The 27,256-nt window shown below is 34.6% G+C and overlaps 1 protein-coding gene across 4 annotated transcripts in view; it reads right to left on the bottom strand.

Moving 5' to 3' along the window:
- The window catches only part of FBXL5 (F-box and leucine rich repeat protein 5), a 48,225-nt gene that overhangs the window by 8,283 nt on the left and 12,686 nt on the right, over positions 1 to 27,256 (bottom strand). For all 4 annotated transcript variants that reach the window (XM_064487941.1, XM_064487945.1, XM_064487939.1 and 1 more), the window contains 8 exons: positions 24,523 to 24,738; positions 22,059 to 22,154; positions 20,504 to 20,690; positions 18,464 to 18,646; positions 16,345 to 16,470; positions 14,530 to 14,678; positions 13,837 to 13,919; positions 12,065 to 12,790 (listed from right to left, as the gene is read on the bottom strand). In XM_064487941.1, coding sequence (XP_064344011.1) covers positions 12,065 to 12,790; positions 13,837 to 13,919; positions 14,530 to 14,678; positions 16,345 to 16,470; positions 18,464 to 18,646; positions 20,504 to 20,690; positions 22,059 to 22,154; positions 24,523 to 24,657 — 1,685 coding nt within the window. In that variant the 5' untranslated portion in view covers positions 24,658 to 24,738. The remainder of the gene's footprint in view (positions 1 to 12,064; positions 12,791 to 13,836; positions 13,920 to 14,529; positions 14,679 to 16,344; positions 16,471 to 18,463; positions 18,647 to 20,503; positions 20,691 to 22,058; positions 22,155 to 24,522; positions 24,739 to 27,256) is intronic.

Raw genomic sequence — 27,256 nt, 5'->3', positions numbered from 1 at the left:
TTCTACTTATATGAAATGTCCAAAATAGGCAGAACAGAGAGACAGAAAGTAGATTAGTGGTTGCCAGGGGCTGGGGGCAAAGAAGAATGAGGAATGACTGCTAATGAGTATGGAGTTTCTTTTTGGTATAATGAAAATGCTTCTGAACTTGATAGTGCTAACAGTCACCGATCTTGTAAATATATTAAAACCACTGACTTGTACCCTTTAAAAGGATGAATTTAATAGTATGTGAATTTCATTTCAATAAAAATGAAAACCCAATACTGTAGAAGATTAAAAATAGTAACTTATATTTTTAAAAAATGAGAAACTGGCTAAAATGACGATGGCAGAGCTGAAAAATATCAAGAGTAAAATTGGGAACATGAATTTTCTACACTATAACAGCAAAAATTGGGAAAATTATAGTCTATCTTGAATGGGATATTAAGAAACTAATAATATAATAAATTTAGTAAAAAAAAATCAGCATGATTATGCAGGTACATGGAAATTAGGAAGTAAAGTTAAGTATGTACACAATTAATTGAGATTAGAACAAATTGGAAATACATATTCAGTGAGAGACACTGATGTGCAAAGATTAGCACAAATATTTTAATGTTTTGTCACTGCACTTTAAAAAAAACTGATTTATTAAAAACACTTTATCAAGACCCCAATACATATGAGAGATTTACATGCGTATTTCTCCTTACATTTTGACTGAGAAGAACTGGCTTTTACTTAAATTACAGGCTCCCTGATCCACCCCTACAGTTCAGCAACAGTGGCAGAGTTCAAAACCTCAGCGGCTTGACGGGGCCAGAGCAGTTAGAGACACACATGTTTAAAAGAAGACAATTAGAGTTTAAAGTTTCCTAATTCTTCTTTTCCTGTAAAATTGAATAGCTCATAATAAAAAACAAAACAACTTCTAAAATATGGTCTTAAAGATCTCAGAGGTTATCTCAAAGCAGAGACTACTTCATGTTCTAAAATTTTCAGTACACTGAGGATGGACTGCATGGAATATAAAACTTCCCATCACAATACACTTGAGTAAACCACACACGTAGTCAACTGGCCTCACTGAGTTTAGTGCAAAACCAAGCAAGCCAACCAGTTAGAATGTCATATGATAAACGCTTTCTGGGGAATATTCTGAAGGGCCTTGGGGGGGGGGGGGGTAGCAAAAGGTTGCTCATAAGCAGTGACATTTAAACTGGAATGGAGATAGAAATGAACAGAAGTTAGCCAATAAATGTATGTTAAACAGAGAGAGAGAGAGAGAGAGAAAGCAAATGCAAATATATGAAGACAAGAGGAACGTGGTTTAGGAGCACGGTTCAGGAGCACCTCAAGACACTGCAGGTTCGGCTCGCGACCACCACAATAACGCGAAAATCAATAAAGCAAGTCACAGCATTTTTTTTTGGTTTTCCAGTGCATATAAAAGTTACATTTACAGTATACTGCAGTCTACTAAGTATGCAAAGGCATTATGTCTAAAAAACTATGCAAACCTTAATTTAAAATACTTTATTTTATGGCTAATTGCCAAAAAAAAACCTTCTTATATCATCTGAGCCTTCACAGCAAGCCCAGCTCTTTGCTAGCGGAGGGCTTTGCTGACTAACCAGGGATGGCTGCTGAAGGCTGGGGTGGCTGTGGCAACTTCTTAAAATAAGACAACAATGAAGTTTCTTTGCTGTATTGATTGACTTTTCCTTTCAAAAAATGATTTCTGTGTAGCATGCAGCACTGTTTGATTCCGTTGTATCCACAGGAGAACTTCTTTCAAATTGGAGTCAGTCCTCTCAAATCCTGCCATTGCTTTAACAACTAAGTTTACGTAACATTCTAAACCCTTTGTTGTCATTTCAGCAATCTTCACAGCATCTTCACCAGGAGTAGATTCCATCTCAAGAAACCACTTTCTCTGCTCATCCATAAGAAGCAACTCTTCATCTGTTTTACGTTTAATTACAAAGATAATTCATTCACATTTCATGCTTGACTTCTAATTCTAGTTCTCTTTCTATTTCCACCACATCTGCAGTTACTTCCTCCACTGAAGTCTTAAATCCCTCAAAGTTACTCCTGAGAGCTGGAATCAATTTCTTCCAAACTCCTATTAAAGCTGATATTCTGATCTCTTCCCATGAATCACAAATGTTCATTGCATATAGAATGGTGAGTCCTTTCCAGAAGGTTTTCAATTGACTTTGCCCAGGTCAATCAGAGGAATCACTCCATATGACAGTTATAACCTCACAAAATGTACTTCTTTGACTTTAAAGTCAAAATGACTCCCTGATCCATGGGCTGCAAAATGGATGTTGTGTGAGCAGGCATGAAAACACCACAGATATCTTTGTACATCTCCATCAGCACTCTTGTGTGACCAGGTACATTAACTATGAGCAGTAATTTTGAAAGGAATGTTTTTTTCTGAGCAGTAGGTCTCAATAGCAGACTTAAAATATTCAGTAAACCATGTTGTAAACAGATGTGCTGTCATCCAGGCTTTGTTGTTCCATCTATAGAGCACAAGCAGAGCAGATTCAGCATCATTCTAAGGGCCTCCGGATTTTCATAATGGTAAATAAGCATTGGCTTCAACTTAACGTCACCAGCTGCATTAGCCCTAACAAGAGAGTCAGCCTGTCCTTTGAAGCTTTGAAGCGAGGCACTGACTTCTCCTCTCTAGCTATTCAAGTCCTAGATGGCATCTTCTTCCAGTATGAGGCCGTTTCATCCACACTGAAAATCTGTTGTTTCGGTAGCTGCTTTCATTGATTATCTTAGCTAGATCTTCTGGATAACTTGCTGCTATAAACTAGTTTCTATACTGTCAGCAGTTGCTGACTGATCTTGCACTTTTATGTTATGGTTTCTGTCCTTGACACCTCATGAACTAACCTCTGCCAGCTTTCTCTTGCAGCTTAGCTTCCTCACCTCTCTCAGCCTTCACAGAACCGAAGAGTTAGGGCCTTGCTCTAAATTAGGCTTTGGCTTAAAAAAATATTGTGGTTAGTCTGACCTTCTATCCAGACCACTAAAATGCTCTCCGTATCAGTAATAAGGCTGTTTTGCTTTCTTATCATTTGTGCGTTCAGTGGAGCAGAACTTTTAATTTCCTTCAAGACCTTTTGCTTTGCTTTCGCAGTTTGGCTAACTGGTGCAGAAGATCTAGCTTTCACCTATCTTGGCTTTTGACACGCCTTCCTCACTAAGCTTTATCATTCCTAGCTTTTGATTTAAAGTGAGAGATGCACAACTCCTCCTTTCGCTTTAACATTTACTGGCCACTGGAGAATTGTTAAGTGGCCTAATTTCAATACTGCTGTGTCTCAGGAAATAGGGTGGCACAAGGAGTGGGAGAGAGAAGGGGGGAACAGCCAGTTGGTGGAACAGTCAGAACACACACAGCATTTATCAATTAAGTCTGCCATCTTATATGGTTTGTTGCACTCTGCAACAATTACCACGGTATTATCAAAGATCACTAGTCATAGATCACCATAACAAATATAATAATGAAAGTCTGAAATATTGAAGAATTACCAAAGTGTGACACAGAGACATGAAGTGAGCAAATGCTATTAGAAAAATGACACTGAAAGACCTGCTCAATGAAGGGTTGCCACAAACCTCCAATTTGTGAAAGATGCCATTATCTGCAAAGGACAATAGAAAGAAGTGCAATAAAACAAGGTCTGCCTGCATCAATGCTAAAGGAAAAGAAAACAGCTGAGTACGGATTAAGAAGAGATGGCTCTGTGTTTGTGTGTTTGGGGAAGGGGGTGTTATGTTTACATTTACCTATTTATTGGCTTTTTTTGGCAGAGGTGAAGAAATGAAGAAATAAAAGAAGAAGATTTAAAGAAGGTAACAAGACATAAACTACAGGGGTAAGCAAAGGCCAACAATCTGAATTTTAACAAAAGGGCAGTAAGACTCACTGAAAGGTTTAGACAGAGGAGTAACAGCAAGTAATAAGAAGTGCATTCTAGACAGATCACTCTAGTCTAGTTTTTATCCCTAATGCCCAAGGATGTCAGGCGCAGGCCAACAAAGTAAAATACAAAATGAAAATACATTCTCTGTCCTCAAAGAAACACTTAAACAAAGTATTGACAATGCATGCAATAAAAAAAGTTACAGAAATATAATCAACTTATAGAAACAATACAGACCAGGGAGTGATTCAACAGCAATCATCTTTTCTTGAATATGTGTAAGCACACCTGACTGTCCTTTATGACTCGATTATCACATTCTGCTGATTCTTTTTTTGCAGTTGGCTTTATTTCTTTGATAACTATGTAAGTTTAAAAAGCTAAAACTCTAATCTATTCTTAGAAACAATTTTCAGTACACATAAGTAAACTAAAAAAATGTGCAGTATCTTGTATATATGTATTTACATGCAATATAACGTATATGTGCAAACTGTAAAAATTCTACTTAATAAAACTAAAAAAGAAAAATCAAAAAAGTAATCATTTTTAAGACTAGAACAAAATCCAGAATTCAACAATCTATAATTCACATTATCTAGTATTCAATCAGAAACTACTAGACACTCAAAGAATCAAGAAAGAAAATCAATCAATAGAAATAGAACAGTAAGTGATAAAGATAATGAAATTAGTAGATAATGGCTTTAAAACAAATTTTATATTTTAAGTACACTCAAGAATTTCAAAGAAAATGTAAATATAATGAAAGTAACAGGAAAATACATCTATATATTTTAATATTTTTGTATGTGTCAATATATTTACATACATTATTTATGTATTGATATGTGTGTATATGTATATATGATGGGAGAGAGCACAAGTGTACCAAGTGAAACTTCTAAAGGTGAAAAACATAGTATCTGAAATAAAAAATACAGTGAATGAGATTAGCATTCTGCTAATGATTAGACATTGCAAAAATGATTACCGGACTTGAAGAAGAACCAGATTAGCCAAAATGAAGAACCAGGAGAAAAAAGAACAAAAACAGTAAAAAGAAAAAAGCCGTAGTGTTATGGGTTGAACTGTGTCTCCTTCCCCCCAAAAACATATGTTGACGTCTTAACCATCAGTATCATAAAAGTGACTTTAGTTGGAAATATGCTCTTTGCAGATTTAATCAAGTTTAAATCAGGTCATTAGGATGAACCTTAATCCAATATGCCTGGTATCCTTGTAAGAAGAGGGAAATTCAGACACACACACACAGGGAAAATTCAGTGTGAAAATGCAGATACACAGACACGAAAAGGAGATGACCATGTGAAGAATGAGGCAGAGACTGGGGTTATGTATATGCTGTCACAAGCAAAGCAACACCTGGATCTATAAGAGGTTGGAAGAGTTAAGAAAGGACGCCCTTTTAGAGGTTTCAGAGGGAGCATGGTTTGGCCAACACCTTGATCTCGGCTAGACTGCAGAACTGTGAGAAAATAAATTTATATCATTTTAACCACCTCGTTTGTGATACTTTGTTATGATAGTCCAGGAAACTAATGTTCTAAAGTGACCTGTAGGACAGTATCAAGCCTAACATATATGAAATTCTAGCAAGAAGCAGTGGTAAAAGAATAAGGAGGAGAGAAAAATACTTGAAGAAATAATGGCTGAATTCTGTTTTCCAGTTTTATGACAGCTAGAAACAACAGATCCAAGAATCTCAATAAACCCCAAGCAAGATAAAGGTGAATAAAACCTCACCAAGGCACACCACAGGCAAACTGCATTAAAAGCAGAAAGAAAGAAAAAAAGTCAAAGTAGCTGGAGAGAAAAAAAAAAATTGTATCACATATGGAAGAGCAAAGATAAAAGCGAAACAGACTTTTAGGAAACTACGCAAGCCGAAGACAATGGAACATCTTGCAAGTGCTAAGACAAAGCTACCAAGCTAGAGCACGATACACAGTGAAGACCTTTCTATAACGAAGGTGGCAGCTTTTCAGACAAGAGCTAAGAGTGTTCACTGCCAAAAGACCTACAGTGTAAAAAACTAGAGAATACTGCAGGCAAAAGAAAAACAATACCAAATCGAAAGAAACATGAACCTGTACGAGAGAATGAAGAATGCCAAAAAAGGTGAAACAAGACTTGTTAATTTTTCTAAAAGACAACTGTCTAAAGAAAAAAATATCAACAATGTATTATGGGGTTTAAAACTTTTAAGAGAGGTAGGAGAGTACAGCTCAGCAGTAGCATGCACAAGGTCCTGGGTTCAATCCCCAGGACCTCCATTAAAAATAAATAAATAAAAACACCTAATTACCCACCCCAACAACAACAACATAAAATTAAGAAAAAAATATATATATAACAAAAACAGCACAAAGAATGGGGAGAGGAACAGGAGCTTACTGTTTTAAAATTCTTGCACTCTATGTAAAGTGGTATAATATTGTTTGAAGGTAGAAAGTGAGAAGTTAAAAATGCATACACAAAAACATACAACAGTTACAAATCTATGTTAAAGGGCACACAATGTATAAAGATGTAACCTGTACCAATAACAATATAAAGGAGGTGAGAAAGAGATGTCAAGAGTTGAGTGTCTGTACATGATTGAAATGAAATTGGGTTGTCCAAACTTGGCTGTTTTGAGTTCATGTTAACTATATCCCTAAAGTAACAACTAAAAACCTAACTTTAAAAAAATAAAGAAAATGGGAAAAAAGGGAACTAAATGGTATACTACAAAAACAAAACAAAGCAGAAAAAGAGGAAATAATAGGAAAAATGACAAACAAAAAGCATGTAAGACAAAAGGAAAAGAAATAGCTAAATGACAGAAGTAAATTTTTCCTTATCAGTAATTAATATGAATCCATCAAACTCTCCTATTAAAAGGCAGACATTAGCAGACTGGACTAAAGATTAAAAAATTTGAGAGTTAAAATTAAAAAAAACATAATCCATCTATATGCTGTCTGTAAGAGTATACAGACACTCACTTTAGACACAAAACACAAAGAGGTTAAAAGTAAAAGCATGAGAAAAGATACTCAATGCAAAAAGTTTATCAAAAGAGAGCCAGGGTTGCTATAATACTGCAAGACAAAAGAGATTTTCCATTTTTAAAAGGTTACAAAAGGAAAAGGATACTACATATTGGTAGAAGTTTAACTCCACTAAGATTTTAAAAATTATGAACATACTCACTTAACAACAGAGCTCCAAAATATATACAACAAAATTGACAGAACTAAAGGGAAAAATAAACAGTTCTACAGAAATAGTCGGAGACTTCAATACCCCCATTTTTAATAATGGATCGACAAAGAAGTAGAGACCTTGAACTATACTACAAACCAATTAGTCCTGGCAGACAGACGGAGAGCATTCCAGCCAACAACAACAGAATACACAACCTTCTGAAGTGCACATGGAACAGAAATAGACCACATTTGGCCATAAAACAAGTCTTAATGAATTTTAAAAGGTTGAACTGATACAAAGTATATTTTCTGAGCACAATGTAATGAAACTACAAATCAGTAACATAAGGAAAATTAGAAATTCACTAATATGTGTAAGTTAAACAATACACTCTTAAGGAATCAATGGGACAAAAAAGAAATCACAAGAAAACTAAGATGAAAGAAAATAAAACACAACAAACCAAAGCTCCTGGGATACAACAAAACCAGAGCCAAGAGTGAAATTTATAGTCGTAAACACCAGTGCTAAAAAAAATCTTAAATCAACAGCCTGACTGAACACCTTAAGAAATCAGAAATAGAAGAGCAACCTAAATCCAAAACGAGGCAAGGAAAGAAATAATAAAAACTACAGCAGAGATTTTTTTTTTTAATAGAGAATACAATAATAGGGAAAAATCAACCTAAACCAAAAAATTCGTTTCTTTGAAAAGATCATCAACAAAATTGACAAACATTCAGTTAGACTGACTAAAAAAAAAAAGGACTCAAATTACCAAATTCAGAAATGAAAGCTGGGACATTACTACTGATGTTACAGAAATTGAAAGAATTATTAAATAGTAACATGAACAACTGTATGCCAAAAAATTGTACAACCTAGCTGAACTGGACAAATTTCCTAGAAGCACAAAAAATAACAAAACTGACTCAAGGAAAAAAAAAGAACAAAAACAGAAAATCAGAACAGCCTTGTAACATGTAAGGAGAGTGAAATAATAATCAAAACCTCCCAACTAAGAAGTCAAAATCAGATGGCCTCACTGGTAAATTTACTAAACATTCAAAGGAGAATTAACAACAATCCTTCTCAAACTCTTACAAAACACTGAAAAAGAGGAAGACTTCCCACTCATTCTATGAGGCCAATATTACCCTGATACCAAAGCTAGACAAAGGCACAAGAAACAAAAATCACAGGCCAAATGTCCCTTTGTAAATATAGATGCAAAGATGCTCAACAAATACTAGCAAACTGAATCCAGGAGTATATTAAACAAATTATACATCATGATCAAGTCAGTTTTATCCTAGGAATGCAAGGGCGGTTCTCAGTCAATTTAATAAACCACATTAATGACTAAAGGGAAAAAAAACACATGATCATCGCAACTGATGCAGAAAGAGCATTTGACAAAATCAAACGCCCTTTCATGACAAAAATACTCAGCAAACTAGGAACAGAACTTCCTCGACATAATGAAGGCCATATATGGAAAACCCACAGCTAACATATTCAATGGTGAAAGACTGAAAGCTTCTCCCCCCTAAGATCAGAAACAAGATAAGGATGCCCCCTAGGGATGCTTCCATTTAATGCAGTACTGGAAGTTCTAGCCAGAGCAACTAAACTAGAAAAAAATAATTTTTTTAAAGGCATCTAAGCTGGAAAGATAGAAGTATAATTATCTTTGTTTGTAGATGACATGATCTTATATGTAGAAAACTCTATAAAGAATTCACACACACACAATAAAAACCATTATAGCTAATAAACAAATGTAGTAAAGTAGCAGGATACAAAATCCACATTCAAAAATCAGTTATAGGGGGAGCGTGTAGCTCATTGGCAGAGTGTGCAGCTCATTGGCAGAGTGTGCGCTTAGCATGCATTAGGTCCTGGGTTCAATCCCCAGTACCTCCATTACAATAAGTAAATAAATAAATAAACAAACAAACAAACAAACCTAATCACCCCCCCACCAAAATCAGTTATATTTCTATATACTAACACAATCAATCTGAAAAGGAAATAGAGAAAATTCCATTTATAATAGCATTAAAAAGATTTAAATACTTAAGAATGAATTTAACCAAGAAGGCAAAAGACTCGTACTGAAAACTGCAGAACACTGCTAAAGAAATTACAGAAGAAATGTAAACAAGCATTCAAATACTTGTATATCAATACTCACAGCAGCATTATTCACAACAGTTAAAAGCCAGAAACACAAGTGCCCGTGGCTGATGACATCAATGATGAATGAAGAAACAAAATGTGGTATACAAATACAGTAGAACATTATTCCACTATAAAAAGGAATGAAGTTCTGATACATTCTACAACATGAATGAACCTTGAATACATAATGCTAAATGAAATGAGCCAGCCACAAAAGACAAATATTGTATGTTTCCACTTACATGATGTATCTCTGATGTATAAATAATGCAAACATAGAGACAGAAAATAAAATAGTAGTTACTGGAGCCGGGAGGCATGGGAGAATAAGGAATTACTGTTCGATAGTTATAGTTTCTGTTTTGAGTGATTAAAAAAGAGTTTTGGAGATAATGGTGAACATTATACAACATTGTGAACTCAGAGTGCCAGTGAGTTGTACACTTAAAAATGGTTAAAATAGTAACCTTTCTGGTATGTAATTATACCACAATTTTTTTTACAAGATGCATACAAACCCTAGAGCACACACGAAATAAATGAGATACTAGCCAACAGTAGAGATAAAGCAGATACTAAAAGTACTTAATATATCCAAAACAAGTCAGGAAAGACAAAACAGTAAAAAAGAAAAGAGAAACAAGGGAAAAACAGTTAAACGGTAGGATTAAATCCAACCATACCAATAATTACTTTACATGTTATATGGTGAAACCATCAATTAAATGACAGAATATTTGACTGCAGACCCAACTATACAGGGCATCTGCAAAAGACTCAAGAGCAGTTGCCTTGGGTTCAAGGAGAGAAAGGAGTAGTTTATACCCAAACAGTGATGGCAATGTGAGGGGGCCAAAGAAAGTGAGACTTTAAATAAGAGGCTTTTTACTCAATGATAGCCAAGATTTACTTTATTTCATTCCTATGAAAACCAGAAAATGTTGCATGAAGACTACACACAACACTATCTGTTCCCTATGGCTTCAATCTAGTTTAAAACTTTGATTTTCAACCTATATTCTTACAGTCAATGCTCTTTTAACATGCCCCATAACCAACTTGTCAGAACTCATGCTACACATTCCCAAATAAAACATAATGACTAATGCAGAGTGATACTAGAACGCTCCCAACCAGCACTTCTGTTCCCAGAAGTTGAGCTGAAGGCTTGCACAAGTTTTATTTGTTCTTAAACCTACTGACACCAGCTGAACTTATTGTAAGTTAATGAAATTACTTTTTAAACCAATAGAATGAATGAAAAAAAAAGTTTCTAAAAATTAAATTACTATTTTCTATTTCCTTAGCTTCTTTCCCAGGAGATGCACAAAATTCACTCTTTAACTTCATTCCAATCTCTACTAAAAAAAATGCTTCCTTTCAAGGCCTTTCCTGTCCATCAAATATGAAGGAATATTCTCTGTATTCTCTATCCTATAACCATACTTCACCTTTTTTCAGAACATTCAGTCTGATACTGTATCTTTGTTGTCTACTTTAACCGTTAGGTTATAAACTCTATGAAAGCAGGGAATTTGTCTCAATTATTTTGGATCCCTAGCAGTTAGAAGAGGGCAAGTCATACAGCAGGTGCTCAATAAACACTTAGACGATTAAGAACGATTCCTTCAAGATAATCTGATTAAAAGGAGTTGCACTTCTTTAAATCTGGGTTGCACTCAGAATGCAAGTTTTTTGATAAGCTACCAATCCAAGTAGTATCAAATAAATGTTTCCCTATCTGCCAAATGAACTCTTCCCTAAATGCAAACTCTGCCAAAGCCTTATTTCCCACCATTTCACATACACCTCCTTCATTATAACCAAACAGGGACACCAAGTCTCCTCTGAGCACCCCCTACTGAGTTCAGTTTAATCTGCTAAAGATCACACTTAAGACAAGAGGGAGTACTAGGCTTTATGCTGTATGAATCTCCAATTTTTAACACGTCTGACACCCCATTATTAAAGAGCCCCAGTAAAACTCAAGCCTATTACAGGGTGAAAGAGAAAACATGAAATCCATTTCCAAAGGCTCATGTCAAAGAAAATCAAACAATTACTACACATTATTAATAATGAGAACAATCATAACAACAAACTGGCCGAACAATATTTACAACAGGGCTTGACTGTGGGCTCAAATGATCCCCACTGCTTGGAATGTTCTCCTTTCCCACTGCCACCCATCAAATCCTTCATCTTTCTTCAAGGTTCAGTTCAGTGCCATCTCTTCATTACATTCTTCAATTCATTCTTATCCAGACTGTTTGCTGCAACTGGTAGGAGGTCTCTCTCTCTCTCCTTTAATCCCCACAGAATCTTTAATTCAACATCCCTTAAGGAACTGTACACAAATAACACACAGCAACAGAATATGGCATATATATATTCTTCTCTGTTACAAGTCCTAGAGGGTAAAAATTGTAACTTACTCATCTTTACATTCACTAAAGTACCTTAGAAAATGTGTTGCAGATTTGCTAAGTATTTATTAAACTCTTAAATTTATGTTCTTCCATATCACAAAGGCATCGAACTAACTGAAACTTAATGCTGAAGTTATATTGTTCTAACACTCTGAAGTAGGAAAGATCTTGGTTAACTCTTTTGGTTAAATGAATCAGTTGAAAGGAATGACTTAGATTCAAAATTTTATACTCTATTTGAGAATGAGAACATGTCCATTTCCTAATACTCTGCAAGTGATTACTTACCTGAGACCATGGTCTGTGATCTGATAACATCCAGACAGACTGAGAAACAAAAGTACACGTCCAGTCTCTTGATCAGATTTTTCACTCCCAGAGTAAATTAAGTCTGTTTCCCTAAGCAATCTCGTCCTTGATGCTTTTCTACACAATGCAGAAGACTCTGGGAGTGCTGACATAGTTCTTAAAGCTGTTCCTGTGCAACAAAATGAATGACCACAATACGCAAAGGCCGGTGAAGCACAATGCTGCTGCCAGCAGACGCTAGTCCTTAGTCCAACAATGTCCTTGCTGTAACAACCCGAGGAGGAACAACTAAAGTTGGATGCTGTTTCCATTACACAAAGACTTTCAACATTTCTGTGTCTCCACTCTACAGCATCTTCAATATCAGCCAAATCTTCAGCATCTAACATCCACACATATGGAGAAGTGAAACTTTCAGAAGAAACAGGCTTAGTCCAGGGATGTTCATTATCTATTTCTTCTCCAACGCCCTTGGTGGTCAAATCGTGCAAACAAGCATACTGGTTGGTGGGCTGCATGGTAATGTCTTTATTTTTCCATGTAGTCGAAGTAATTTTGCTTGTAGAAGTTTTCAAAAGGCCACTCTGATGAGATGTCAGAATTCCAAGAGCTTTAGAAATCTTTTCTAGAGCCACATCTGTGATTTTTTCACATCCAGATAGATCAAGATGCCGAAGACTCTGGCAGCAACCAAGCCAAGACCAACTATAATTCAGAGGTAACAAGACTATTAGTGGATATTGTTAAAATCTTCAAAAGCATCTGATTACATGTAAGTAGATGGAAACTACAAGAAAGATTTTAAATCTAATATAATTAAACATTTACTGAATATCTATTGTCAGGCACTATTTTACATGTTAGGGATATGAAAAGACAGTAAGAGTAATTAGGAACTAAGAGTATCGCTAACCTAATGGAAGGGTAGGAGAGGAGAAGGGTATGGAAGGGAGAGACTGCTTATCATCCTGAAAAGTAACCCGTAGAGGAAAGGCCGTACACACATGAAAGAAAGAATATAATAATTAGCGGAGTAAGATCCAGAAGAAATAAGCTCTAGGAATTGGGAGAGAATTAGCCTTAGCCAGAGATGAGTACATCACTCCCGCTAAAACAGGAAGAGGTGGGAAAGAGCAAGGTAAGGTACAGTAAGAAGAAACAAAGTTGTGAAGAGTGTGGCTTAAAGAAAGTGTTAGAATTTCAGACTAATTATGAACAGTTTAAGAGGGAGCTTTGCCAAATGGTACTGGGAGCCTAACTGCGCCAATCTACATGGCTGCACAGCAAGGCTTAAAAGCCTAGGCAGACTAGACATAAAAATAGATTAAAAAAAAATTTCTTCTGCATAGCACAGGGAACTATATTCAGTATCTTGTAATAACCTTTAATGAAAAAGAATATGGACACGAATATATGTATGTATGTGCATGACTGGGACATTGTGCTGTACACCAAAGACTGACACATTGTAACTGACTATACTTCAAAAGAAATTTTTTTTAAAAGGCCTAGGCAGAGCACAAGATTATAAAGATGACAATGATACACGAGTTTTGGATCAGCTGGGATCTATGGACAAGAGGCAAAGAACTGGAGGGTGCTATCAAGTTACTGACATAACATGATTGAAATCTGATAGTAAAAAACCATAGTATAATTAAACTCAAATTATGCAAATGAAAAATTACAGGAACGATTCTATTGATTCACAGTTAGAGATCATTAAATATAAATATTCAAAAATAACTAACCTGTCAAATGCAGAATCTGAAATGTCAGTTTGGGTAAGATCCAGATGCTCCAGGTTAGGACAAAGCTCTAAAATCTGCCTAACCTAGGAAGGAAAAAAGTCACTATGAAGATCTGTAGCCTTTTAGTTTTAGACAAGAGACATAATATTAATCCAGTGGTTCTCAAGCTTTTCTGCATGTAAAACATCACTCTGATTCTGCATTACAAATATATATTATATGATTAAGTCCCAGTGAATCTATTTTACTAATTGTAAGATTAGATCCAGGAAATTTATATTTTGAAGGAATACCCAAGGAGATGCTGATGTAGAATGTCACAAGATAGTCTTTTATAAAGCAGTGATTTATTCTCAGTTGCCCATCTTACCATGTCTTACATATTATAAAGAATCATATAAAACTGGGTTTCATCACTTAATATAATCTGTGAAACTAAATAAATGATTTAACCTCTCTTAGTCTCTGTTTCCTTTTCTACAATGTGTAGACAATGATATCTATATACCAAGATTACTATGAGAATTAACATGAAAAATATAAAAATTAACAGTGTATCCCTACCCATGATAAGGTACTCTCATGGGTAAATTGTTATTTTTTTTTCCTTAATTAAACTTAGGAATAAGCAAGCCAAATGTAGGTCATTGCTACTTTTTCTTAATACCCAAACTAGTGCTAATTTATACATACCATTTTGCTGGAAACTGCAGAGCTGTATGCTAATACTAAAGTTTTCACGGAAGTACCAACATACGGTAGAACATTATGAATTAAGCCATGGAGTAAACGTTTCTCCATCTGTGCAATGCTGATAGCAATCGATTCCTCTGCAGACTCTTCTGTAAAATGAATTCAAAAGTCTAAGAATATACTAATTACAGCTAGGCTACTCAAGGAATCACCAAATCATTAAATACGCAATACTTTTTGCTCTCCTTTAACTCCCTTATATACGCGAAGTAAGTTAAGTGGTCAAGGTCTCACTCTCCAGGACTTAAAGTTGAACAGGTCTGACAACAACTAAAAAGAGACAAAGGGTTAAAAAAAAAAAAAAAAAAAGTTGAGAGTATTTTCTCATCAAGCTAACTAGTAGGGAGAAGGAAAAAAAAACCTCCAGTTTCAAGTACTGAAAAAATTTTGTAAAAAAACTGACTACTTAATATTCTTCAAGTATAAGTTTTTCAACAAAATATAGGATATCAAAAGGAAAATGAACCATAATAAAAGCTGTCATTCATGATTTTACATAGATGAAAGGGACACAGAGCTAGAAGAGATTTCCTGACACATTTATTTCCTTCTTTATTTTTCTCCACAGCAGATGACACTATCTAATACAATATATATATTTTTCCTGTGTTTGCTGTTTGCCTACCCTCTCCAAATTTTATGCTAAACAAGGCCAAGGATTTTTTTTCCATTTTGTTCACTATTAATCTCATGCCCAGAAAGTGCCTGCCACAGTGCAAGCAAATCACCAAATTAAACTAGAACAGACCTCTTTCTTACATGGTACCCTCCAAACATTTAAAACTATACAAAGCTGTGGCACCTTTATTTCATAAAAATAAACTTGCTGCTGATAGAATAATCTTTGTATTTATAGTCCTTACTTTCCACATGTTTAGTTCTTTTGCCAGACCAGCTTACTGTAAGTAGGCAGCTTACAAACAAAAAATCCCTACAGGTTCAATTTTACCAAGTAGCAGAGTATCTTATTCATTCATTTTTTTTATTATTTCACCATCTTTTACTAATTATTATATAGAACAGTATCTAAAACAGAATTTATACCTTTCTCCTCCATATTCCCAAATAGCATCTTACTGCACCTCTATTACAGGACTTTCCAGTACGTACCTTGATTAAGAATCATGTATTCTAAATTCTCCTGTTTGCTGAGTTCTTTGAGGGCAGGAATAGTCTTATTCGCCCTTGAATTCTCTCACAGTGCTTAATGAATGGCTACACTAGTTTATATAACTTCTTACCATTTACAAGGAATTTCCATGTACATTACTTCTTAGTTCTATACTAACTATACTTAGTTCTATACTAACAACCACGTGAGGCAAGTGGCGTGACTGTTTACAAATAAATGAACAGATTCAACAGATTCATGTTTCTCCCTCTGGGCCACAGTATGACTCAATATAACAGTACTAATCAGCTGAAATGGCCCTAAAAACACATTGCAAACTGCAGAGCACTAAAATGAATGTATATTATTCCAATAAGGAAAACCAGCTGTCATTTTCTGATTTTTTTAGTGTCGAAATAAATATTAAAACATATGGGAAACAACCCTGTGTATTTTTTAAAAATACTTCAAACAAAACTTTAAATATGCTTATTATTCCTTCAAAGTTTAAAAAGTAATAGGGTTAAAAACACCAGTTTCTTTACAAACACAAAATACATAAACCCGAACACCTAAGTAACTGTTACATGTCACATTAATTAATAAAGCACCATGTAATAATTTTAACTCTAAACAAAGCTCACCGGATTCGTCTATGTCCGCATCTTCATCCCACTCCTGAAAAGCACGACTTTCATCTTTCCTATTTTTCACCCACTCCTCGTCAGGTTCAGTATCCAGTTCAGTTGCAGGACCACTGTACCAGTCACCTACACAACAAATAAATAAGAGGGACAAAATAAGAGTATGCTGGCTACCATGACAAAAAAATTATCTATTTATAACAAAAACCTCTGCATACATGAGCCCCAGGCAATAGGCCAATATTGCTAGAAATATTCAATTGTGGCTTTAAAAAATTACACTTAAAAACACAGAATTCAATTTCAGACATGCCAAAAAGAACTATGAAAAATAATTACCAGTCTTAACATGCAATTTTAGAAATAACTGAATACAACCCCATCTTCTTCCCCTACTGTGGCTTCACACTGGGTCCAGCAACACCCCCATCACGATAGTAGCTAATAAACAAAAGGAAGCAAGACTTCCTGCTCTGTAGTGAATCAGCCAGCAATTCAGAAATAGGTGGGAACAGAAGTCAAGGGAAAGATTAAGGTAAAGTTAAACCATAATTTAAAGATCCTGGAGAATATACTGCAATTAAATTACACGATTGTGAAGTAAGCGACAATGCAGAATTAATTTACCTAACCCCTAACATTACATTTACCTTAGGGTTTCTCAGCCTTACCACCACTGATGTTCTGAGCTGAGCAGCTCCCTGTTGTGGAGAGCTCTCCTGCGCATTGTAGGGTGTTTAGCAGTAACCCTGGCCTCCACCCACTGGATGCCAGCATAGCCCCCCAAGATGGGACAAACAAAAATGCACCCACAGACATTTCAAACATCCCTTGGAGAGGGTAAAGTCAATTGTGATTGAGAACCATTGAACACAAATACCATAAATTAACTGAATTAAAACCATTTTTACTGGAACTTCTTAAGCATATTAAAAACAGGGGAAAAAAAGCGTATTTAAGATCTGGTTAACCTCACAGATGTCTAGCACAGCATTATCACATTTGATCATTTCAAATAGTGTCCAATTATGTATTACTTCCTAAAAATTCATTCTTCATAATCAAAAATACAGCTAAACAAAAAAGTATTTGATATATCCATATTTGCCTTATTTGACTTTTCACTTAATATTTTATCATACAATAGGAAAACTTATTCCACATGAGATAATAATTCTAATAATTCAGCTCATATAAATCTACCCAACACTCCAAACATCTTCATGCAAAAAACATTAAATATCTAACAAAAGTGTATTTTAAAAGTGCCATATATTGATATAAAAAATAAAACTTTTTAAAATCAGACTCATAGCTTAATTATGTGGGAAATAAATATGTCCATGTCAAAGTGACAAATTATAGAAAACTAAAAAGAACATTTACATGAATTTTGAGGTACTCACCTAGAAAAACTATTTTATTCAGTGACAGAAAAATACATGCTGTATCAGCTTTATTTATCCCGTGACTGCATTATATGCTCATGAAAAAAAAATTTTCTTTAAGTGTTTACATGTAAAACTAACTTACCACAATGAAATTATATAAAATTGTAATTTATAGAATGAGGCATCACTAATCACAAAAAATATGCTAAAGACAAAAACAGACTCCACTATCTTGAGCCACTACCAAAATGGAGACACAATGTCTCACCTTTAAATTTTATAAAATTTATTTTGTATTTTTAAAATAATTGAATTACTTAAAGCTGTTCTAACAACCTATTAATTGTATTTTTAACTTTTTGTGATGGAATATTCCAAACATAGTCAAAAGTAGAAATAAGTAGCATTAAACAAGTGGCATAATAAATACCCACGTATTCATCACATTATCTTCAATGATTATCAACACTTTGCCAATTATTTTCATTCCTTCCCCAATTATTTTTAAAAGAAATTGCACATATCACATAATTCACCCTGAATACTTCAGCATGGCTAGCTTCCTAAAAATGCACACAAAGACACATAATCTAACTATGAAACCTACTTACTAGTCAACCTCTCAAGAGTCCCCCTCTCTGGCCTTGCTTATGAATGTCCGTATGTATTTATTTTAAAAAAATTGACTGAAATATTTTTAAAACAAACTAAACATCCCATTTACCTACCTCTGGCCCAATGAACAGGGTAAAGATGTTTCCAAAGTGATCCAGTCTTTGCCAGCTGAGACCACTTAGTGCTTACTTGACTGCATCGACATAATTCTTGAGGATTAAGATAACTGAAAATTGACAGCATTACCTCAGGAGGAAGATGGGTTATACCTGTGGATTGTTCTGACACTTCTGCTTCTGAAATAAAAAAGAAAAACTTTAACATTAAAGGCTATACAGAGCAAATGTAGTAAGAAATTACAATCACATTTCTACAAATAAAATCCAGTGCCTAAAGTCCACTTCTTCCTGCTTGCAAGATGTGAAAAGGAAATAACATGGATTAGAGGTAACATGGAGATGTTAAACTTGGTAAGAACCTGGAGGGTTAAACTATCACAGCCCAAATCATACTTCATCAGCAGGAGCTACAATAATGAACACAGAATTGACTTCCTCTTACAAAGGCGTCACAGGAAAACAATACTCGCTTTGTAGCATGAGAGGCATCATTTGAAAAAGGAACCCAGCAGGTTATACAGCTTTAAGTCAGCAAGTGCAGAGTCGGCCAGGGTATGAGATCTCCAAGGCATTTTTAATGACACGCACAAATCTCACACACTTTCCATTCATGCATTACAACTTCTGTCAGTATCTTCCTTGTGTTCCCTCTTTTATTTTCACATTTCACATAAGAGCTCTGTGAAGTCTGACCTCTTTTAACCTTTTCGTGTCTTAACCTAATTATCCCCCACCTGAGTCAGCTGAGACAATGTAATGTAAATATTTCTAATGCTGGTGTACATGTATCAGGAATCTTTTGTCAATAACTATTATTGAAAACACTCACTGGATATCCAATATCCTGTAACGTATTATTTCAGAAGCAATTTTCTGAAGGAAAAGTGCAAATGAGGTGTACAATAAAGAATATTTAAAGATTCATTATTAAGGAACTAAAAATTTGAGTAACTTATATACTGGATTTGTCTTCACAAAGCAATTTTAATATAGTAACGCTATGATCAAATTACTTTAAACCAACCCTTTCAAATGGCAAATATTTTAAACATAATACAGCTATAATTTACTTTGAAGGAGTGGGAAAATTAAATGTGTGATGCTTTTAAATCCCATGTTATAACTCAAATTAAACCAGACACGATAGGTCTTGGCTTGGTGTCTAAGACACAAGCTGCATTTCAGAGTGAAGCACACAAGCTTTATGGATTTAATTATACAGCTTAACATATAAAAACAGCTTTGCTTCAACATGCATCTCATCTACTTTGTTAAATAAAAATAAAAGTACTGATTCCAAAGACTTTCAAGTAATTTTAACAGGAATGTCATTGCTACTGCTCATCTAGCAAAAGCAAAAGATTTAAGGATGTCAATTTAAAAGGCAAAGTTATCAAAGATAAATTAGACTAAAAATGAGGAAGTAGTCTATTAAGAAAAAAAGCAGGCATATTTTATTTGCATTTGTCATTTGTTTTCTCAAAGTGACTATACACAGAAAAACTACGCCTCTCATACTCACTCCGCTGCATATTACTGGATCTAAACCAAGAGAATGACACATGGAACGATGGAAATAAAACTATAATCATTAAATAAATTTGAAAACTGATGAGAAAAACAAGGAAGGACAGAAACAGCCACTGTGGTCAATGGAGTTCAGAAAATAGGATGACACTGCAAAAGTGCTCTACATATGGTAGTTCTCAATAATTTTGACTGGCTAAAAAATTTGTATTACATGTTTATATAAATAATATTGATACTATCATCTATCAAAATAATGATTATTACTATTATGATGCATATTAAACTTCTTTAAGAAACACTATACAGCACATGGTCCAAGTATAGGAGGTGCTAAATGATCAGACAACATTAAATTCTAAAATAGAAACTACTATCAATTAAATTTACTACACTTGGAAACATGGCTTAAATTATCCTTCAAACAAAATATAAAGTTCTTATCAACAAGAAGTAAATGGCCTTGGAATGAGTAAGTTCCTGGCTATCTAAACATACGACTCTCACCTGTATCTGATTTTTCATCCACAGAATATTTAAAGAACTTCTGTCGTTCCTCAGCTTGATTCCACAGGCTGAGGCCTCTGAGGAGCTCTGCGGCGTCCTTCTGAGAGCAGTGCTGTGCAATCACTTTCTTTTTAATATCCTTAAGCTCTTCATAGGTAAAATATTCCATTAACATGGGCTGAAAAACCTAAATTAAACAAAATACTCATCAGGAAATATGCTTAACTGGTTCTGTTGCACTGTACACTTTTTAAATTATTAGTGGCTCGAGTGTGGTCAAATGCCCACATTAAGTGCAAGACATAAAGATTTAGTTGTTATCACTAAGTTAGCTTATCCAAAACTGCAGAGAACACCACCAAGATCCTTCTTTCTGTGGCTTCTCCAGTTAGTAAGTCAATCCCTTAACAATTTAAAAGCATCCAAACCAGAAGGTCTTCCTGTACAGAGCCTGTCATACACTCTCAATCACTCTGTATGGTCGGACATTTAGGTCCGTTAACTGCCTTCTGCTACTGCAGTTGACCTCTATCTAAACCGGGCCTCTACATCACATGAGAATGGTATTCAGTATATTGGAATCATGAAAGTCAGAGCTCTACTAAGACCTTCAACTATTCAAAATTATCTGGGAGATTTCTTCTCTGAAATAGATGTTTAGTCCCGACCTCTAACTGACAGAATTAGAATCTTAAGAGGTAGAGCCAAGGGCTTTTTGTTGTTGTTTCATAATGTTGACATACATCACAGGTTAAGAAACACTGCTCTAGTAACTCGGTAGTTTCAATGCCTGTTGCATATTTGCATATTATAATGACCTGGGGAGCCTTTAAACTGTACCCATGTCAGTATCTCTCACCTGATTTAACTGGTCTGGAAAGGGCTTAAAAGGAGATTTTTCTAAATAGCAATCTGATTACAAGGTGAAGCCTTATTATACTGAGAATCACTATAATAACTGATTTCCAGCTGAACAAGAATCAAGTTTCTCATAAAATATTTTCTCTATTCCTCACCCTGATATTCATCCCACTTTAGAGAAAGAAGAGAATGAGAAAATGTTTTGCTAATCCATTCAGTGATATCCTAATACGTGTGCACTAGGCGTAAGGCTGATAAATTTAACACCACCACTTAATTACAAAAATCTACTCCTAAAAAAACCACTAAAAATTCTTTAAACTTAATATGAAAATACAGGAAAACATTAAAAAGTTTAAAGAATCTTTAAAAAAAGAAATAAAACAGAAAAAAGTTTAAAGAATCTTCTAAAGGTTCAGAAAAGACAGTAGGATTGCATAAAAAGTTATTAACAGTGCCATCCACATAACAACATAATAAGTATTTGTTGAGTAAATGAATTAAATCACTCATTCAATGGAAAGCAACAAACTCTCTAAGGGGACAAAATGAACTCTTTTTCCTTGGGTTTTTCTTCATTTCCTAAAATGAACTAGAAGTCCATTTTCCTATACATTATTTTGAAGAATCAAAGGCGAAATAACATTTTTTTAATTTTATAAATCAAAATCACAAGGGGAAGAATTATGCTTACCTCCTCTTCCTCTTTCATGTGAGGAAGAAAATCTCTTGTAAAAGCCTCCAATCTTTCTTTCAGCTGTTTTGCATAATTTAACTGCTCATATTCATTCTGCAAACAAACAAAAAAACTGTATTCTATAAAAATGCCGATAAGCTATAATGGAAAAATATCTGAAGACAAATAGCTATATATACATATAATAGATACAGATATATATGTTTATATGTATAACTGAACTGCTTTACTGTACACCTGAGACTAACATTGTAAATCAATTACACTCCAATAAAAAATAAAATTTTTGAGTAAAAAAAATTGGTTCATTATTTATACTGTATCTGGTCCTAGGAATTCAGTTTAAAATGTAACATGAAACCTCAGGAAAAACATTAGACTAGCAAACAGCAAAGTGGTCTCTGCACTTTTCTAAGTATAAATGATGTCCTTAAAACATCTTTTAAAGGAAACTTGAACTCCTTCAGTAATGTGATCTCATACTTTTAAAAAATGTCATAAAAAGTATCTGCTCAAAGCTTCCATTGACTTCTAATGTATGTATTTACACAATTCTGTGTGTCAGTTTTCTTATACTTCTGAGCAGCCCTTAAAGGCCTACTGGACTATATCATTACAGAATCCCTTTAAGGTCACCTGGTGTCTCCTCCACTAAACAATTAAGAATACCTGTTACATTATCCTTCAGAAGACCATATACACTTCAAAAATGACTAACTGGATAACAGCTGAAAAGTTCTTCCTAATACAAACTAAGATCATATCTCCCTGTAACTTATCCACCGCTCCTCTATCAGCCCTCTCAACTGAATACGTGTGGAAAATTAACAAAATAATAAAACTTTTTAATATGGGAGTATTTTATTCCTGCTGAGTCCTCTCTAGTCTCTTCCTTCTTGAACTAATTTACTCAGCTGCTTCCCGATAGCCTATCCAATGCCCTAGTCTCTTAGGATTTGACACGTTTTCCCTAAGCATAACCAAGTGGTCTCTACTGCCACTTACATGCTAATAAGTATCAATTTTGCTTTCCGAACTACTATTCTAACCTTAAAGCCCAACTATGCCTCCTCCTATTAGTAAACGTCCACCTGGACTGCACAGGCAGTTCCAACCCAACCTGTTCATTATGGATCTTTTTATTCCCCCAGCCTCTTTCATATTCCGTAGAAAGTCTGGCTCAACTCTATTTCCTTTCTCATTCTCCATTCCTCTCCCCTTTACAGACAAGCACTGCTTTCTATCAATGTTATATCCTACATTATTCTCAAGTCTGTCCCCTCCCCACTCTCTACTAGTCATTACTTTAGTTCAGATTTTAATCATTTTACTGACTAGATAATACGTGAACATGTTATAAAATTCAAAGAGCAGAAAGGAGTATTTAATGAAAAGTGAATCTCCCAATACCATCTTCCCTCCCATCAGCCTATCCCTACTCAATCTCCCAACTCCCCACCAAGTAGCTATTTTGTATTCTTCCAGAGACTACAACAATTTTTTATAACAATATTCCTGCTTGAGTCTTTTCCTTCCTTCAGTCCATCCTCTTCCCTGATGCAGAACAGCCTTTCTTGAACACAAATCTGTAAATTAAAAGTGTGTGGTGGTTTGAGAGAGTTGCAACTTACATCTATGCTTCACCAAGCCAAACAGGACAAACGAAGATCAAACTTCAAATAGCCCATAATATGTAAATACAATTAATAGGAAAATTTTTCTACATTAGTATCCTAAACTATGTTCATTCTAAGTAACAATTTTACCTTTAGTCACCAGTAACTGCATTTATTACCGCTTTCTTTTAAGAGTTCAGCAAATGTTATCAGAAATTAAAAAATTTTAAGTAATTAAAATTTCAACTTAGAACAACACCTTTAAGATTTGGGGAGTAGCATTCATGATTAAATTTTGTATAGAGTAACAAAGAGGTAACTGATAAAGATTCTCATCAAAACTCAGTGAGGCTCCACTGAGTCTTTCTGTCAAGTAGGCCCTAACCTTGAGCTCTGTCCTTGGCCCACTTGGTCCAGTTTTAGCAAAAAATCATCCTAACCAGTCTATCAACCTCCCCAAACTCGTCATCTGATAACCCTCAGTATCTACCTGCTCTGAGTATCTTACCACCTTGGTCTGCCTTCCACAAGAGGCAGCAAGTCAGTCTTGCAAGAATCTCCCAGCCTTGATGCTTCCTATTAGCAATTTTCCTGACCCTCACCCTGCTTTCTGGCTATAAATCCCCACTTGTCCTTGTTATATTCACAGTTAAGCCCATCTCTCTCTGCAAAACCCCACTGTAGTAATCCCTTTAATAAAGTCTTCCCTGCCGTCTTTAACAAGTATCAGAGTAATTTTTCTTTCTTTAACATAACATCATTTACTAGAAAATGCTAACAAGTTTTGCCAATGACATATCAGAAGATAGCAAAAGTTCTGATAAATACTCGTTCATGCAACTCACCTTAACATTCTTCAAACCCTTTTCAAAGAGGCTAAGCATCTCAGAGAGTTTATTGTCAGAATGCACATTATAAATGGTCTGGCTGCGTTGCTGAAGCAAACCAATAATGTATTCGTTTTCAATCTGCTCATGCATTTTGAACTCCTTAAAAGTAGCATACAGAGACTGCAGAAGAGCACGGAAATCGTTGTTGTTGGAGAAGTTGGTTTTAGAAAGCTGAATAAAAATTTAAAAAGAAAGGCATAATATACATGTAAATATGCACCAGTAAGAAATATTCAAATGCATTCCTATTTAGTTTTGTATATAGCAAAATATCTCCCTTACAATTGGTTAAAGTAGGGAAGGAAATTCATAAACTAAGAAGTTATGATGGTATAATAAAAAGGGCCCCAGGCCAGGAATGCTGGTTTGAATTCTGAAGGAAGGAACATATGCACCAACAAATAGCATGGTTTCTTTATATAAAAGGGATTAAACCAGACTCCATCAAAAATCTAAAATTCCATTATCTGTATTCTAAATATAGACACTCCATAGAGTTGTAGGTAAACATTAAAAGAGTTATGTTAGGATAATGTGATGTGCTTTTTCCTCTGTTTAAAATGTACTTTATGCTACTACACTATTTTTACAATGTAAAAAATTCAGAAACATTCTATTATAGTTTGTTTAAATATTAATATCAAGATGCATCTGATCTGTTCAGAAAATAATTATAAAACATTGAGCTATTAGAATATTACTAGATAATTTCAGGGGAGTAATTTTTTTTTTTAAAGAAAACCAGGATAAACACTTGGCAGTTTATATAAGGAGTCGTGTACTTTTTTGGTGTGGAAGCACTGCAACAGTACAACGTGAATCCTGGCACATCAGGCCATGAGAAAGCAAACGTACCTGAAGGAAAGACAAAACTCAACGAAAATATAAAGAAATACATACAGTGTCATCTTCCTTAATTCTACTATTCAACAAGAGAAAATGACTATTCTGATGTAACTTTTACTTTTTACATTTAATGTCAAATTAAATTCTCATGTTTAAAGCATACATATTATCAAGAAGCTCGATTCAAGTTGAAGTTCAAAGTAAACCCAAACCTTCCAATTACCTCCACTGCCACATTAAATCTACCTTCTATTATGTCAATTCCAGTTTCAAAATTCATTTTAAGAGGGAAAATCTGATTAGGTTAAAAAACAAGAGACAGTAAATGGAGGAGAAGCTACTAACACCAACTTCCTAGACTGCTCTGCAAAGTCTGATCTAGGATTTCTAAAATGAAGCAGAGTCTAACCTGTCTTAACTGCCTGTCTGTTCCAGGTAGGAATAGTAGGCTCGTGACAAAGTATCAAAAAGACAAACTCCAAAAGCAAAACTATTCTACTACATATAATAGTATATAATACATAATATATGATAGATAAGCATTTTCTGTATAAGGCAGTATGGATTAGGTATTAAGAGTTATTTATAGAAAGCCAGACCTAGAGCCAAATTCTCTAAGGTTAGGTTCCAGTCCTAGTATTTATTTAGCTGTGTAACCCTGGGTAAGTTACTTTTCTCCCTAAATGTCTTAGTTTCTTCTTGGTGTTAAATGGGAATAACACCACTGGTACTTCACATGGCTGCTGTGAGATTAAAATGAATTGGTGTTTAATAAATATTAGCTATCATTATTTTGAAAATTAGTCATTCATTTTTATAAATTAATGCATTTTTTTTACTCCATTCAACTATTTAATGAGCAGCTATTATGAGCCAGGCACTGTTTCTGGTACTTGGTATACTTCTGTGAACAAAACAGACATCTCTGCCTTTATGGAGCTCACATTCTAGTGACTGGAGACAGGACAATGAATAGGAACCACAGTAAGTAAATTATCTAGAACAGGGATTGGCAACTTTTTCTGTAAAGGGCCAGATACTAAGTATTTTACGTTTTGTGGGGCATACTGTCTGTAGCAACTATTTAATTCAGCTGTTGTAGCACAAAAGTAGTCATATGAATGAGTATAAATGAAATTTTATTTAAAATTTTAATTTCATATAATTTTCACATGTCATAATATATTATTGTTTTGATTTTTTTCAAACTACTTAAAAATGTAAAAAATAGTCTTAGCTCCTGAGCCACACAAAAACAACGACAAGACAGATTTGGTTAAACCGATGCTGCAAATGTTATCTTAAGAAATGCCACACAAAAATCACAACAAAATTCCCTAGTGGCTCATCTCAGGAAATACTATTATGTGTCATTTTATTTAAAAAAAAAATAAAAATAAGTCTTAGTGGAAATAAAAGATAGATTTTGAAAGTATTAATAATAGCTATAAAATTTTTAAAAACAAAAGCATGGCAAAAAAGTAAATAATGCTCTCATGTGAGTTATGGAAAATAACATCTTAAAAGACATGTAAGAAGTTTTATAAATATTCTCACCGGACTATTAGAAAATCTTTCAGATTTAATAACAAGTTAAGGCAAAGACCAGGTTCATGCTACAGACTGAGAACCAAATTAGACAGACAAAAGGACTCTATGTTATACACAGAGTCAACCCGGCAGAGTGGTTAAAAATGCTGACTTTGGAGCCAGACTGCTGGGGTGTGAATCCATCTCTGCCAGCAAGTCACTAAGTTACTCTGTACCTCACTCAGCTTCTTATCTGTAAAATAAGACTAATAAAACTACTTCATAAAGTTCTTGTGATGATTGAATAAATTAA

The sequence above is a fragment of the Camelus dromedarius genome, chromosome 1 (genome assembly GCF_036321535.1).
Source record: "Camelus dromedarius isolate mCamDro1 chromosome 1, mCamDro1.pat, whole genome shotgun sequence".
Taxonomy (NCBI): domain Eukaryota; kingdom Metazoa; phylum Chordata; class Mammalia; order Artiodactyla; family Camelidae; genus Camelus; species Camelus dromedarius.
Note: the sequence above shows the minus strand (reverse complement) of the source record. Positions and strands in the feature narration are given on the sequence as shown.